The sequence below is a fragment of the Bos indicus genome, chromosome 24 (genome assembly GCF_029378745.1).
Source record: "Bos indicus isolate NIAB-ARS_2022 breed Sahiwal x Tharparkar chromosome 24, NIAB-ARS_B.indTharparkar_mat_pri_1.0, whole genome shotgun sequence".
NCBI classification, from domain to species: Eukaryota; Metazoa; Chordata; class Mammalia; order Artiodactyla; family Bovidae; genus Bos; species Bos indicus.
In genome coordinates, this window is record NC_091783.1 from 41,831,887 (window position 1) to 41,847,834 (window position 15,948).

The window sequence follows — 15,948 nt, forward strand, 5'->3', positions numbered from 1 at the left end:
TCCCTGTTAAATTTCTGGCGTGTCTATCGGCTGCTGCTCCCCAACAGTGGGACCACACAGCCTTAGCTAATAGAACTGTGTTTTTTGTTCCCTGCTTCCATTTGTTTCCTACCCTGTTGGCTTTTTTAACAACGACGTGACTGAGGGGTGAGGTTTGACTCTCTGGCAGCAGAGATGCCGGTTTTCACTGCCAGCTCCACCCTGGAACCTTGTCATGCAAACTAAGCATTGGCCGGGAATGAGAACAGCCCCAGGCGATCTTCTTATCCATAGTTCAGCAGTTCTTACTGAAAATGCTTCTCAATTTGTTTTTGTTCAGTTTCTGGAGCCTTGAATTTTTTTTTTTTTTTTTTTACAATTTTGTCTAGGCTTGTCGTTGTTTCTTACAGAGATGAGTTGCCAGTATCTTCACTCTACTATAGACAGAAGTTTTCTCAAATGTATTTTAATGTGCCAAATCTCAAGGAGAATGAGTTCACTGATTTACTTATTTTATCCAGCAAACCTCATGTGGGATGCTTGTTTGTGTTGCGTGCCTCTCTTGTGAACCTTTGAAACAAAACAAGTGGTTAATGTTTGGTCTAAATCTTTATGGAGACTCTTAAGTAACTGCCTTGTCTCTGTTTCTGAAATGTTTTGCTCTCAGGACCCCTTAATATTTTTCGGCATAACTGAGGAGGCTGAAGGGCTTTTTTATAAATGAGTATGTCTATTGACATTTATATAATCAGAAATGAAAACTGAGAAGAAATTTATGTGTATAATAATTGGTCTAAAAACTGTTACCTATTAATAATGTATTTTTATGAAACTGTATATTCCAAGACAGTATCAAGGAGGAGTGTCATTAGTTTTGCAAAATATCTTTAATGTGTGGCTTAACAGAAAGATATTGAAATTATTTGCTTTTGCAGTCCGTGAGTTCAGCTATCTCTTGTCACATAGTCTCAAGAGTCAAATACACACTTTTTAGAGAATGGGAGACAAAGATACACTGACATCTTATGTGTTATTGTGAGCTTATTTCTGACCTTGCAGGTCCCCTGAAATAATCTAAGGGACCACACTTTGTGAACTTGTGTACCATTGTAGGAAGCACACTAATGAAAGTGTTCAAGTGTACAGTGATGGGACAAAGGAGAAAAGCAGTCAGTTTATGGGCATTCAGGGGGTCTCACAGTGGAAAAGATATGTAATCTGGATTCTCATGGATAAGTACATATGTGACCAGCAGGAAAATGAGAGTAAATAGTAGTCTTAAGCAGGCGATGTAAAAAAGACAAGAGTCTGTTAAAGTAGTGCACACAAAGTTAGTATGTAGCCTATGAAGGATGGAGGATAGGTAATACGTTTTAGACAGGGACCAGTTCATTATGGCCTTGTGTTCCTTGCTAAAGATCTTGACATTTATCCTGTAGCCAGTGAGCCAAAGGGAAGGGCCATAGCAGAAATCAGTAGTAGTAGTTAAAAATCCAAGGAGGAGGCAGTATGGGCATTGACTTTGAGGACAGAGAAAATTGGCAGGTCTGAAAGACACTGAATTATGAGATTTACCTGTGTATGTAGAAAAGTGGTCTGGGTCCACGCTGAGGTTGATTGGACTGTTCCTTGAGAGGGCACTCAGGAAAAGCAAGAGGTTGTTTCAGGAAGCATATTTGGTTTGTACTGTTGAATGAAGTCGGAACATCCAATAGAAGTATCAGTAGACAAAACGAGACTAGAGCTGAGAACAGCTAAAAGAAAATTAAAAGTATGAGAATTTGTGGAAAAGTGACCTATAGGTATGATAATGTCACCCAGAGAGAGTGGGGCAGGAGTGAAGGATAGTATACCCTGAGGAATTCACACATTTTAGGAGGGATCGGGAGAGGACACGGAGAAGGCAATGGCACCCCACTCCAGTACTCTTGCCTGGAAAATCCCATGGATGGAGGAGCCTGGTAGGCTGCAGTCCATGGGGTCACTAAGAGTCGGATACGACTGAGCGACTTCACTTTCACTTTTCACTTTCATGCATTGGAGAAGGACATGGCAACCCACTCCAGTGTTCTTGCCTGGAGAATCCCAGGGACGGGGGAGCCTGGTGGACTGCCGTCTATGGTGTCACACAGAGTCGGACACGACTGAGTGACTTAGCAGCAGCACGAGAGGACAAGAGAGAAGCAGAGGTTGCACAGCTGAGAGTGGCCAGATGCCACAGCAGTGAATGGGAAAGATGAAGTTGTTGGGTTTTGTCAGTGCACATACCTTACCGTGATCTGGGTAGAGGAAATCTCAGAGTTGTGGGGACAGGATGCAATGTTAGGTTTGAGGAGAGAATTAGAACTTTCACTTCTAAATGCTTAAGTATAGTGAAGGTTGCATTTGTTAAATTATATGTGAGGCTACTTGATGTCAGTTTTTGAATTGATAAGGCCAAAATTGTTGAAGCTTTTAGTCTTCTAGGTACTTGTTTTATTTTTTGATGATTGCCGCTAAATACATAGTAGTCCTGAGCATTACCTTCATAAAAGTGTGATTTCTTAAAACTGTAGAGGCAAGCAAAAAAGCAAAAACTTTTACTAATATATTTCTGTTAAAACCATTCCTTAGGTAAGTTAAGAATGCTTACTAATCATTAGGTTTATAAAATAAATAGGAAGAATAAATACAAACTATTAAATTCTTTAGTTATTAACAGTTGGCTTACCCAAAGGGATATATTTAACCGTTCTCAGCCTCAGTTTAATCATTCAGTGTTTTTTCAAGAGCGCACACGTGTTTGTGTAAGGGTCAGAAGCCCTTCTGAAGCAGTGTGTGTGGTGTTTAGTACTGCCATGCTCCGGATCTCCGAGCAGCTTGACATGCAAAGCTGCTGTTAGAAGTGATTTTCTTTCATTTTAAATAAATATTTGACAGCTTAAGAGAGGAAGGGCCGTCCCAGTTTTTTGCTTATACTATATGTTACTACTGTTTCTTATGACAGAATTAGAGGGGAGGAGAGAAGGTGACATGATTACCTTTTTTCACGTATTTATTTGCAAAGCATATTCTTAGGATTGTCTTTTCTTAGTGAGTTATTGGCCTTGAAGCCAGTTTCTAGCTTCTGCTGAGTTTTTCCTTCCATAAAATTTTTAGAAATGAATCTGTAGTTGTTCTCTTATGTAAATAGAGACCATATTTATAGCATAATATAACACAAGACATTGCTGTTAAGAGATTTCTAAATTTAAAAATAACCTGAACCAAAACTTAATTTCTTAAATGCATTCAAATAGACCATATTTTAAATAATAATTCCTTAGCAGTATACTTTTTATATAAAATGATTTTATTACCTTATTAAGTATCACAATAGTTAGGGGTTCATACCTACTCAAAATTCTTCAAATATTTTATCCTTTTACTGACAGTCTATGGGATTTTCCCCCCATTGGTTTTAGTTTAGAAATTTTTCCACTGAAACATTTCTAGCTATAAGTTGGTGTTCATAATTTGCAAAGCAATATCTTTTATCAGATACTTTCTGATAGTCTAAATCTCGAGTTATATTCATGAAGTGTGAAAGAGTGGATGTTAATCATCTACCTTTTCATCATCAGTGAAGGTTCAGTCTTCATTATCTCCTGTCCTCTCCACATGATAATTGAGAACTTTTTTTATTCAAATAATGTAATACATGTTCACTGTAGAAAAATTAAACATATAAGCATAATGAAAATAGAAATTGCTTTGTTTGAGATGAAGGATCTTGAGGTTTTACTCTACCCTCTTTGCAGGCTAATTAGTTTCATGGGCTCTAGCAGAAGACATGAGACTCCTGGGTCAGGTAGAAAGGAAAGTTTTTTTTCATATAGCCATAGCAGTAGCCATGTATCAGTGTTTGTGTCTGTTGTCAGAGCCCTATTTCTCACAAAGGGATGTAGTGAAGGCCAGTGACAACTACATATACAGTAGATTGTGTAATGGGAGAGGAACCCCAAATCTTTTTAATGGGAGGTAAATCTACCTGACCTTAGCCCTAAATTAGAGAGAAGTTATATATTGAACAGTGAACAGATCTAATCTACCCTTTGCTGCAGAGGAAGACGCTGTCTCTGTCTTCCAAGGCTGTTCTGTATACAGATAACTTTGAAAAGATAGAACAAAGGGATTTATTTAGTGCTTCTGTTTGCTAGATGTACAGAAATGCAAGAAAGCCATGGTGGATTGTCTCCCAGCACACCTGCAATGCCATTACCCACAGATAGCCATTAACATTTTGATTTGTATCCTTCAAGGGTTTATATATGTATATATATTTTAAATTATCTCCAGGTATTTTTTATACTTCTTTTTTCTATCTTTTTGAGTTGGTAAAGACTACCAGCACTTTGTTTAGTATCAGCAGTGATAGAAGGTCATTCTTGGCTGTTAATACTTTCATATTGTGTGTGATGGCTGTTGTAGGTTATTTTAAGAAAAACATTAGTGTAAATGAAAAGCATTTAACATTTTAAAATGAAAAAAATCTGTTAAGTTTATTATGTCATCGTATGAAAGAAGAATGTGCCAGTGACCCTCTCCTGAATAGACAAGAGTATTTATATTAATATATAAGTACTATTTGATAATACAGAAATTTCAGGACAATCAGAAGTAACTATTTCTTTTGAAAGTTACTTTCCCCAGATCTGAAAATAATTTTTAGTGTTAAGATTCTCACAAAAACACTTTGTTTGGCTAACAGTTTTAAGGACAGTTTTACTTGAGAACAGAGTAAGTTTGTAGCAGGTAAGAATATTCACACTTAAAGTGGAAGTCGCTCAGTTGTGTCCAACTGTTTGGGATACTATGGACTATAGCCTGCCAGGCTCTCCAGCCAACAATACTGAGGTGGGTACCCACTCCCTTCTCCAGGGGATCTTCCCAACCCAGGGATTGAACCTAGGTCTCCTGCATTGTGGGCGGATTCTTTACTGCCTGAGCCACCAGGGAAGCCCAAGAATACTGGAATGGGTAACCTGTCCCTTCTCCGGGGGATCTTCCTGACCTAGGAATTGAACTGGGGCCACCTGCATCGCAGGTGGATTCTTTACCACCTGGGATATCTTAGAAGCCCTGTATGAATATTCACACTAGTCACCAAATTATTGCATAGGAGAACATGATTGATATAGTCTTGCGAACACTTTTCATGTAACATATTAACACGTTGGTTTCTTTTAACTTGTTTATGTCACAGAACAGTATCATAACGTATATGCAAGGTAGAAGGGACTTCTTAATGTTTTTCTTAGATTCTTTTGTTAATAACAAAATATTTGTATTTTCCAAGGCAGATCTCTTGAACTTTGTTGGCTAACCTTTTTATTAATCATGCCTTTTTACTTCTGATACTTGGACATCTGGGACCTCACTGACCTTGGGCAGACTGTCCTTCCCAGGGCCACTCAGTTCCCAGAGAAAATAAATAGCTCATTTGTGACCACACCTTTCATTTGCAAACCAGCAATCCAGGGTTCATCCCTAACCATCAGCTCTAGCAACTCTCATACTCTGGACCACTGTCCCCCTGCCCTGACGGTTAGCCCAGAATAACCGTCAGGTACCAGACAACTAGAGAAGTGACACGTATACCCCAGACCCTGCACAAGTTATGCGGACTAGCCAACCCTAAAAACCTGCTTGCTGTCTTAGCCTTTTCCTGTGGAAGCCACACTAAAGCATCCGCTTGCCTGCCTTTCCCTCCCTCTGCCTCCCTGAACTGGCTAGGTGCTTCCCCAGGAGAAACTGCGTTGCACATGTGACATACCCTCTTTTCTTGGGAGCTGTGAGTGACAAACTGTCTTTTCCACTGGCAGTGGTCTCCTGACCTGTTGGCCTCACTGTGCCAGAATAATAATAATAAAATCGACCATTTAAAACAGCATTGTAAGCAAAAGGCATGCCTGTGAAGCTCCATTTCATTAGCAGAAGTGAAAAGACAAGAGGATTTTCCTTTACACCTGGGAAATAATTTGATGGTTTTATTTTTCAGTAATCTTCACTACTCAATTCAATCTAGAATTCTTTTTCTGATTTATATATTTGTTTATTGGATAATGTCTGTGTTAGACATAGAGTTCTATTATATTCAAGATATTTTGTTTTATAGTTATTTAAAATTATATTACTAAATGATAGGGAATATGAAACAATTAAGAAAACATGTTGAAAGTGGGCCTTGAGGACATTGAATATGATGGTAGTTTGTAATACCCTTTCAACTTTTGTGTATGAAAATTTCCTTCATAAAGTATTTTTTAATACTGTACTGCTTAGCTAGTATCATTATAACTTTATTCATGTTTTATTTTTTAATAGAGTAAAGACAAGATTGCATCCTATAGCAAAACTCCAAAAATTGATCGAAATGATGTGGGCAAGGAGATGAAAGAGAAATCATCCATGAAACGTAAACTTCCTTTTACCATCAGCCCATCAAGAAATGAAGAACGAGATTCAGACACAGGTGGGAAAATTTGTTGTTTTCTAGGAAAATCATTATCCTTCTTTTACTGTGATTTTATCATTCCTCTTGCACTACATTTTATAGAGAAATATTTGTATTTTGGAATTTCAGGTTTATCATTGGGGCAGAAATTCATATATTCCTTGCCCAAATATAATTTCTATCATATATAAAAGCAGTTTTTTTCTTAGTCTCAGTGTTCATTACAGACCTCTTATCATTTTAAGAACTTGATTTCTTGGGGAGCATTTCATTGTTGAAAATTTACTCAGTTGCATGGATCTTTGATGTGGTAAATTTGAGAAAGAGTTGTTCAGTTTTTGTGGACAAAGTATTGAACCCACCAAAGGAAAAAAAGCTTGGACATTTTAGATTCAGAAACAAATCAGAAATATGTCCCTTCTAAAAAAAGAAGAAAAATATTGAGGCTGCCTCAGTCCAATTCATAGTACTTTTTTCCTCAAAACTCTCACTATATCAGGAATGATACTTGTCATCAGTCAATCCCAGTTATTCATAATAGATTAGAACCTTATGACCACTATCTATAAATACTAGGTTGTATTTTAGCCCTGAGATAGTCATTTCCTAAAACTCATATAAACTTGAATGTTTGTTGTATGTTTATCATGATCATTTTATCCCCTGAATGAAGTATTATTAATGAACTCTTCTTAAGAATGTTTTAGTTTTTAGTTTCACTCACAGAAAAAAATCAGTATTACATTCTAAATATATGTACAGAGATTGTATCCTACTTTTATCTTTCTAGCTACCTTTAGTCATCAGTATAGAAATAATCTTGACTCCAGAATCTTTGAAAATACCCTAAGGACTTTTGAAATGCGTTATGCTAATATAGCTTTAGAAAATAACTTAATTTTAGTGTACACTTTTGGTAGCAGCTAGGTTTCCTTTTGTGTATTTGGCTATTTCTCTTAGCTTGAATTAGAAGTTTTTCTTAAACACTTATGACATTTTTAAACCTTAAAAATTGCTTTTTTTGTGAGTAATTAAGAAATTTTGTGCTTTGTTCATTTTAAGTTACACTGCCTTCTAAAGGTTCGGATTTTTTTTTTTTTTTTTTTTTGAAGCCTGGCCCTCCATATTTTTCAGCATTGTTTTCAAGGTTATGAGGTCATTTAGCTGAGAAGAAGGTACTTATGTGAATTCAGATATACAGGCTTTAATTTCTCTCAGACTTTCTCCTTGGAAGTCCTTCTGCTAGTCATTTTTAAAGTACTTACATTAACTAGGTTGTTTTCCAGTGACAGTGTTCTACTAGTAGTTTGAAGAAGGGACTTAGAAAAATTCAAAGGTTGTAAACATGTTTTTCAAAATATATTAAGATTTGAAAATAACACACTTCCCAGGAGAACCCTTGTAATTAGATCAGCTGGGTTATTTGTCTTTCATTTGGTGTGAAATAAAGAAGACTTAGGAAGACATGAACTTTAGGCACTGAATGAACATGGTCTAATTTTATTGTATTGATGGGATTAATTTTCTCTGCTACAGTCTTTCCACTATTTGAATTTAATAGGGGGCATTGTAGCTCTCTCTCAGGCTTGCATAGTATGAACATTTTTTTTTAAAAGGTCACATGCTAATGTTAAATAAGATTTTGATGTATTTAAATGTATATCTATAGTTTTGGTAGTCTGAATTTATAAATTTTAGTAAGTAACAGATGAACGCCTTAGTTTTGCATGAACACACATAAACACACATCCAAAGCATTGAGAAGAATTTCCCCAGGCCCAAGGAAAAATGTCTTATTTACAGTTAAGCTGTCTTATTTTCATAATTTTAAAAAAGAGTCCAGAGTACCATTAATGGCTGTTTTAAATGTGAATGATAATTATAGCACCAAAACTCATATCTGACGTTGATCTTTTTAATATTCTAAACTATACAGAATAAAGTATAGAGGGGAAAAATACAACATATATGACAGTACTTAATCTAATTAAAGTGCTCTAACATGTGAAGGAAAAAACACAGAAATTGGAGAATGGACAAAAGATACAAGCAGGTAGTTCAGAACACCAGAATTACAGTTGACAAAGAAATGTATGAAATAATAGTAGTTAAGGAAATAGAGTTTGTAATTACTGAGAAAATTATCATTGGTTAAATCATACAAGGGCTTTGTTGGTGGCTCAGCTGGTAAAGAATCCACCTGCAATGTGGGAGACCTGGGTTCAATCCCTAGATTGGGAAGATCCCCTGGAGAAGGGAAAGGCTACCCACTCCAGTATTCTGGCCTGGAGAGTTCCATGGACTTTATAGTCCATGGGGTTGCAAAGAGTCAAACACGACTGAGCGACTTACACTTTCATTAAATCATACAAACTGGTCACTAATTTAGAATAGGAACTTGCTTTAGTTTGTCTAAGTTATAGAACTACCTTGATATAACAACATATGTTAAAAACTAAATTTGTAAACATTTGACTTATTCTTTCTTTTGGCATTTATTCAATATAAATGATTATTGATGAGAATGAAAATTATCTTCAAGTATATTTCTCTCAACTTTTAATAGAAAAAAACAGGAAAGGACTGTCAGGTAATAAAGGGTTTAATTGTGGTAAACACTGAGGAAATACCTTTTACTGTTAAAAATAATATTGTAGAGGAATACGCAGTATTGAAAGATGTTCATAGTATACAAATTGGGAAAACAGGTTATGAAATAATATGTACTGTTTGATTGCATTATGTCATCATATTTATATTTGTCTATATGCCTATGCACATAGAACAGATATTAACACACATACAGAAAGAGAAAATTGTTTAAATATAAAGACTGTTTCATTGTAGAACTAAACCTAAACCTAGTAAGTTATTAAGGGTCCTGAATGAAAATGTAAATATTATGAACCCTGAGTTAGTGAAAAGTAAAAGAACAGGGAATGGGGGAAAAGGAGAAAAAGCTGAGTGCTGCTCAGCTCATCATCTCTCATGACAAAGGATTAACTGAAATTGTCTAAAACTGAAATTTTTTTTCAAAATTATTGCTTAAAACTTTTAATCTTTCATTATTTAAAATTTTATCTGTATGTTTATAAATATGCCTGTGTTTATATTTTAGCAATTTGAATCTCTTGTAGAAAAGAAGTGATTCCTTTAGTTCCTTTTCTTTTTATGTTGGATTAAACTAAAGTTAATCTTACAGATTTTTATTTAAAGATCGCACATGTGTATGGTATTTTCTTCCTCTTACATAAATTGATTTCTCTCTGTCTCCCCCCTGATCCCTCTGTCTTTACGTACATTTAGAAAGGTGCTTTGCATGATACTCAGGAGATGTTAACATGTTGTTTCCAGGATTGAGGATGACTTGTTACTTTCTTCTTTGTATTCTTTTATATGCTTTGAATGTTTAACATGACAGACATACATTATTTTTATAAAACAACCATTATTATTTTTTTTAAAGACATTCATATTGTCCAAGAAAGATTCCGTGGTTCTCATAATCCGCAATAATGCCATCAACCAGATGAGTCATTCCTAGTCTTCATTTTGAGATAGCCTAGTATTGCCGGGATAAATATCAATAACCTCAGATATGCAGATGACACCACCCTTGTGGCAGAAAGTGAAGAGGAACTAAAAAAAGCCTCTTGATGAAAGTGAAAGTGGAGAGTGAAAAAGTTGGCTTAAAGCTCAACATTCAGAAAACGAAGATCATGGCATCTGGTCCCATCACTTCATGGGAAATAGATGGGGAAACAGTGGAAACAGTATTAGACTTTATTTTTGGGGGCTCCAAAATCACTGCAGATGGTGACTGCAGCCATGAAATTAAAAGACGCTTACTCCTTGGAAGGAAAGTTACGACCAACCTAGATAGCATATTCAAAAGCAGAGACATTACTTTGCCAACAAAGGTTCGTCTGGTCAAGGCTATGGTTTTTCCTGTGGTCATGTATGGATGTGAGAGTTGGACTGTGAAGAAGGCTGAGCGCCAAAGAATTGATGCTTTTGAACTGTGGTGTTGGAGAAGACTCTTGAGAGTCCCTTGGACTGCAAGGAGATCCAACCAGTCCATTCTGAAGGAGATCAGCCCTGGGATTTCTTTGGAAGGAATGATGCTAAAGCTGAAACTCCAGTACTTTGGCCACCTCATGCAAAGAGTTGACTCATTGGATAAGATCTGATGCTGGGAGGGATTGGGGGCAGGAGGAGAAGGGGACGACAGAGGATGAGATGGCTGGATGGCATCACTGACTCGATGGATGTGAGTCTGAGTGAACTCCAGGAGTTGGTGATGGACAGGGAGGCCTGGCGTCCTGCGATTCATGGGGTCGCAGAGTTGGACACGACTGAGCAACTGAACTGAACTGAACTGAGTGTGTCTTAAACTCTTTAAATCCTCAATTATTTCATGTTTATTAATTTTTTAAAAGATAGCACTTTCTAGAAAAGTATTTGCTTAACTAGACAGATAAAATTTGGGGGGAAATTATAGCATAATTCGAAGTGTTACCCATGAGTTTCTATAGCTATATCATAATTGTCTTCATTGCAACAAATCTCCAGCATAACTGCTTATATCATTCCAGTATCTATCCCACATCGTCCTATCCTATTAGAGAATTTCTGTAAATTTTGTCCCATGAAATGTTAAGAGGCTTGTCTATACAGTAACTCACTGAGCCTATGGAATTAACTACTTCTGATCTAGAAAACAAATTGTTTCTTTACAGCTACATCATCAGCTTGCTTTATCACCATTTTTTAGCTTTAACTTTCAGTCTTTCCCAGACATCCAGAATCCAGACAAGATAAGTTATTATAGTTATAACAGAGAGAAGTCAGAGCCTAGTGTTTCTTATCAGGGGCTGTTGAGTCTGACAGACCAGTGTTGAGTTCTTGCTCTGGCCAGATTAGCTGAATTCTTTGTAAGTCCCAGTTGTCTCATCTGTAAAAGTGCATATATAATACCAACTTCAGAAATTGTGATCTCTGAGTGATATAACATATAAAATCAGTTTTCAGTATATTAATTAAAATAGAAAACTGACTTAGAGATTTTTCATCTACTGCAGTAAGAGCAGGCATAGGCAGTGCAGCAGTGCAGTAATACCGACAAGGACTAGGTTCCTTTTGTATTTCTGCTCTGCCACCCTTAGCTTGTATATAGGCTTTGTCCTTCAGCATTTTGCCTTACACATCCTTCCTGGGCAGGAAAGACCAGTAATGCTTTTTACTCGTGAAACAACCTCCCTAGAGACTTTTGCCTGCACCTCAACTGGTTAGGCTCTGCTAGTTAGGAAAGTCTGAAAAGTTGAATATTTTTGAGCTGGATATATTGTCACTCTGATCAAAGTTGGGGTATTCCTATTAATAGGAAGAGGATAATGAATATTTAAAGTAGGCACCTTATAATACTGATATGGCTTCCCTGGTGGCTCACTGTTAGAGAATCTGCCTGCCAATGCAGGAGACATGAGTTTGATTCTTGGGTTGGGAAGACCCCTTGGAGAAGGAAATAGCAACCCACTCCAGTATTCTTGCCCGGGAAATCCCATAGACAGAGGATCCTGCCAGACTACAGTCAGTGGGGCCACAAAAGAGTTGAACACGACTTAGCAACTAAACAACAACAAAATATTAATAACTGATAACTGCTGTTATCTTTAATAGTTGCTAATGTTTCTACATTAGAGTGAACTTTATTCCTACTCTATCCACCATAAAATCATACTAATTTTCTTTTCTAGCCTAATGGCATTCATTGGATGCCATAACAGTTCTTTAACATAAAAGTACTGAACTTTACTGCTTGAGGCTACACATGAGTGTCTCTTCTTGGCCTCCAGCCTACATTTGAATTATTTTGTTATGAGTAATGCCATAAGAGTGTCTTTCCAGACTGTGGTTTTGTTATACCCTGAATGTTTTCTTATTCATTCCAAGAGTAGGGTTATAGGGTTAAAAGGATACAACGTTTCTATGACATTTCTCAAAAATAATTATATGTAGTTACAAAGTCTTCCAGCAGAAGACTTTAATCTCAAATAACATCAGGGGACTTGCTTTTTCTTTTTTTTTAGGTTTGATAGATCTAATTATCTATAGTGATAAACCAGTAGTATTTCATTTTAGTTTGCATGTGTAAGTAAAAAAAAAAAAAACAACATTCTTTTTAAAAAAATGTTTATTTCTTCTTAATAAGCATTATCTGTTTGCTTATTGCGTTTTTTCTAGTGGCATATGTAAGTAATGTGTGAATAAATGTGGAAGGACAAGATGCAGAGAGGCACAGTATGCCCCATTCCCCAAGGCCATGGTCGCAGTTGTAGAATGTGTTCACATGCTCCGAACTCAGTCTCTGCGAGCCAGCCATTAAGGCCTGCTTTCCTGAGGCTTTGATCCCACTGAAGGATCTACCCTATTTAATGACTCAGCGCAACTTTGGAGAGGACAACTATTTTAAAAAGAAAACAAATGTTGTTTTTCTGATAACTGTGTTAAAAGTAACAGATAAAATTAGTGTTTTGCTTAATAAGGATACTCATCTTTTGGTGATTTTCATGGAGATTGTCTATTATAGATTTATTTTTGTTCCTTCCCCCGATAATTTTCTAGCTCCTTAATTAAATCTTTATAGAATACATATACAGATGCCCCAAATATGAGCATACTTATTTGAGTAAAAGCCGAAGGGTATGTGGGGTCAGGATAGATTAATTACTTCCAAAGGAAGGTTTGGATAAACTATTAAACTGCTTCCTTATATTAATGAATATAATTGAAAGCAAGTTTATTTTATCCACTATTCTTTAATTGATCGCAATAATATGATCTGCTTTCACTTATCCATTTAATTCAGTTTGTTGGTGCAACGTATTAGTTGCCACTTTGCTTTGCAACCTGTGGAGGCCTTTTTAAATTTTTGTTTATCTTGAAATGAAATGTCAAATATTCTTCATAGAATTCTAGTTGTTAACTTAATGGTTTTGTTAACAATTACAAAAAGCAAATGTAATTGTTTATTGAAAGGCTTGTGATTCAATCTGTTTACCCATTGGCTCTAGAATTGGTCTAAATGTTATTTTATTAATGATTTCCCTTTCAGTTGAGTGAGCTTTCTCATCACTAAACTTATAGGCTTATCTTTTTTTGCAAATATTATGTTTAGGAGTTATTTGTTCTCTAAATTCTTTTCCCCCGATATTTTTATTTTTTATTTATACCTAACTGAACTCATGAATAATGTCTATAGTAATCATTCTGGAAAGAAAACAATGAGCCAATAAATGGATATTGTAAAGATTAGAATAATAATATTTTAAGTTATAGTAGCATTTGTTTGTAAGTAAAAATATTTGCTCTGGCCATACTGTCAAAAATCAGTTCTCCGTATTCTTAATTGTCTAATTTATTGAGTTGTTAGGCAGCATTCCATTTCTTAGCTAATAAATTTTGTTTTGCTTTAGCCTGCTTTCTTTCTAAGAGGTGGTCAGTGTAATAATTCATAGTATTTGAAATGTTTACAGTTTATAGAAATATTTGGTCTGGAATGATACTGTAGTCCAAAATGTTCTATTGTCTTCTGAGTAGTTTTGGCATTCATAGAACAAAAAGGATGATTCAAGTCTTTATTCAAGTTCTGTAAAGGCAAATTCTAAACAGAAAAGCAGTTACAGAGTACTGTCTCTTTTATCAATATTCAGAGATTGAAAAAATATTCTCAAGAAAGATTATATGTTTTAATAAGCAGCCTCAGTAATAGTTGTTATCGCAACCTACTTAGTTGACTTTCTTAGCTTTAAGACCAAAGAAACTGAAATCTTAGGTATTAGCCAAACCTCTGTTTTAAATGTACTTTTGGCTTTACCTTAAAAATAATCTTTTGGAAAAACAGTGGTACATCATTGTGGTCTTTTGAAAAATGTTGGTTTGTTGAATTCTGCATTTCCCTTCGTATGCTTTTTTCTCTTCTCCTGTCTCTTCTCATTCTGTAGATTCAGACCCAGGACATACAAGTGAGAATTGGGGGGAGAGACTTATATCTTCTTACAGGACATGCTCAGGTAACTAGATTATCAGGGGTTCCTGTTAGCCAGTGGTTTCTGTCACGTTTATAATTAATTCTTGTACTATAAATAACTTATTTTCAAACCAGCACATAGATGTCTGTGGTTGAATAAGTGACTATGTGAGCGACATAAAATTTTCCAGCCTCATTTGAGAGCTCCCATGTACCATGTCCAAGACATGTTCTGTGTGGATGCTGCAAGCAGGATCCTGCACAGCCACTCAAGCATGCAGCACAGCTGGGGGCCCATTCATGTAGAAGAGTATAAGAGGTGTACACCTTGGAGCTGTGCTGAGCAGTGACCCCTGTAGGAAGGTGCCCTGGTCCTCCATCTCTTAGCTGGATACCCTTCACACGTTATACCACACATAGTGATTTTCATAGACAGTGTCATCTTACTCTTCAAGCACGCAGTGTTTTTTAAAACATATTAAAAATTTTTTCAGTTGACCTCTTTAGTCTGTTGACTTTTCTGCTGACCCTGTTGAATTTAAAAATGGATTAAAACACCAAGTTTCCTGGAGAAATGCCATCAAAGAGTAAATGTATCCCCAGTATGTGAAAACTAAATTAGGTGTTTTGATTCTTTCTTTTTTTTACTTTTTAATTAGCTTATATTCTTATCTCTTATTTTTAAATGTAAAGTATTGTTTAGTCCCTCAGTGTCCAGTTTTTAGCATATGGCCTTTAACTGCAAAAACTAAAAATTTCTGTTGCCAGTATACTTTCTATTTATTTGATAAATTTGTGGAGTTGGTATACAGCAAAGTAATTATTCTTAAAATCATCCTGAAAACTGTTAGTTGACCTGATAAGTCAGTAATACATAGTTATCAAAATTTGGCAATGGCTTGTCTACAGTTAGCATTAAATTGAACAGATCTACACTTACTGTGGAGTTAGTGGTATTTTCCTAAAATGGGACCCCTGAGTACCAAGGCACACCTAAAAGAACGGTATGTGATGAAATTGCCTGTGGTCTGAGGGTCATGGCTGGAAATCAGAAGATACAAGCACTCACCTGTCAGAAACTAGATATTGCAGAACCATCTGTATTTGAATTGTAGCTACCACAGTTTCATTCTTTATACTGTGGCTGCTTTGTGGGAAAATGTCATATTTCTGAGACACTGGTAGGCTTATGAACTAGTTCCCCAAGAAAAACATGTTTGTCTCTTCTCAATATACTTAATTGAGATGTGATAATGTTGAGCTTTCTGTTTATTCTGATAAGACATGGGAAGAAAGCACTAATTTTCAGGATTATAAGACTGAGATATCTAATTCTAAAGGTCCTCTGAACCTTGAAGTAAATAGTACTGGATTATTGAAAAGGCTGTATCTGTTTTTCTTTAGTCTTAAGTGAACCACCTGGATATTTCTTTAACAGTCTCTTAAGGTGCTCTTCCCTGGTGGT

At 36.0% G+C, this 15,948-nt stretch overlaps 1 protein-coding gene across 5 annotated transcripts in view; it reads left to right on the plus strand.

Moving 5' to 3' along the window:
- Positions 1–15,948, plus strand: part of ANKRD12 (ankyrin repeat domain 12) — a 99,095-nt gene that overhangs the window by 40,501 nt on the left and 42,646 nt on the right. For 4 of the 5 annotated variants that reach the window (XM_070778936.1, XM_070778939.1, XM_019986558.2 and 1 more), the window contains 2 exons: positions 6,325–6,472; positions 14,458–14,526. In XM_070778936.1, the coding sequence (XP_070635037.1) occupies positions 6,325–6,472; positions 14,458–14,526 (217 nt within the window). The remainder of the gene's footprint in view (positions 1–6,324; positions 6,473–14,457; positions 14,527–15,948) is intronic. The other variant, XM_070778938.1, reaches the window with a different exon arrangement.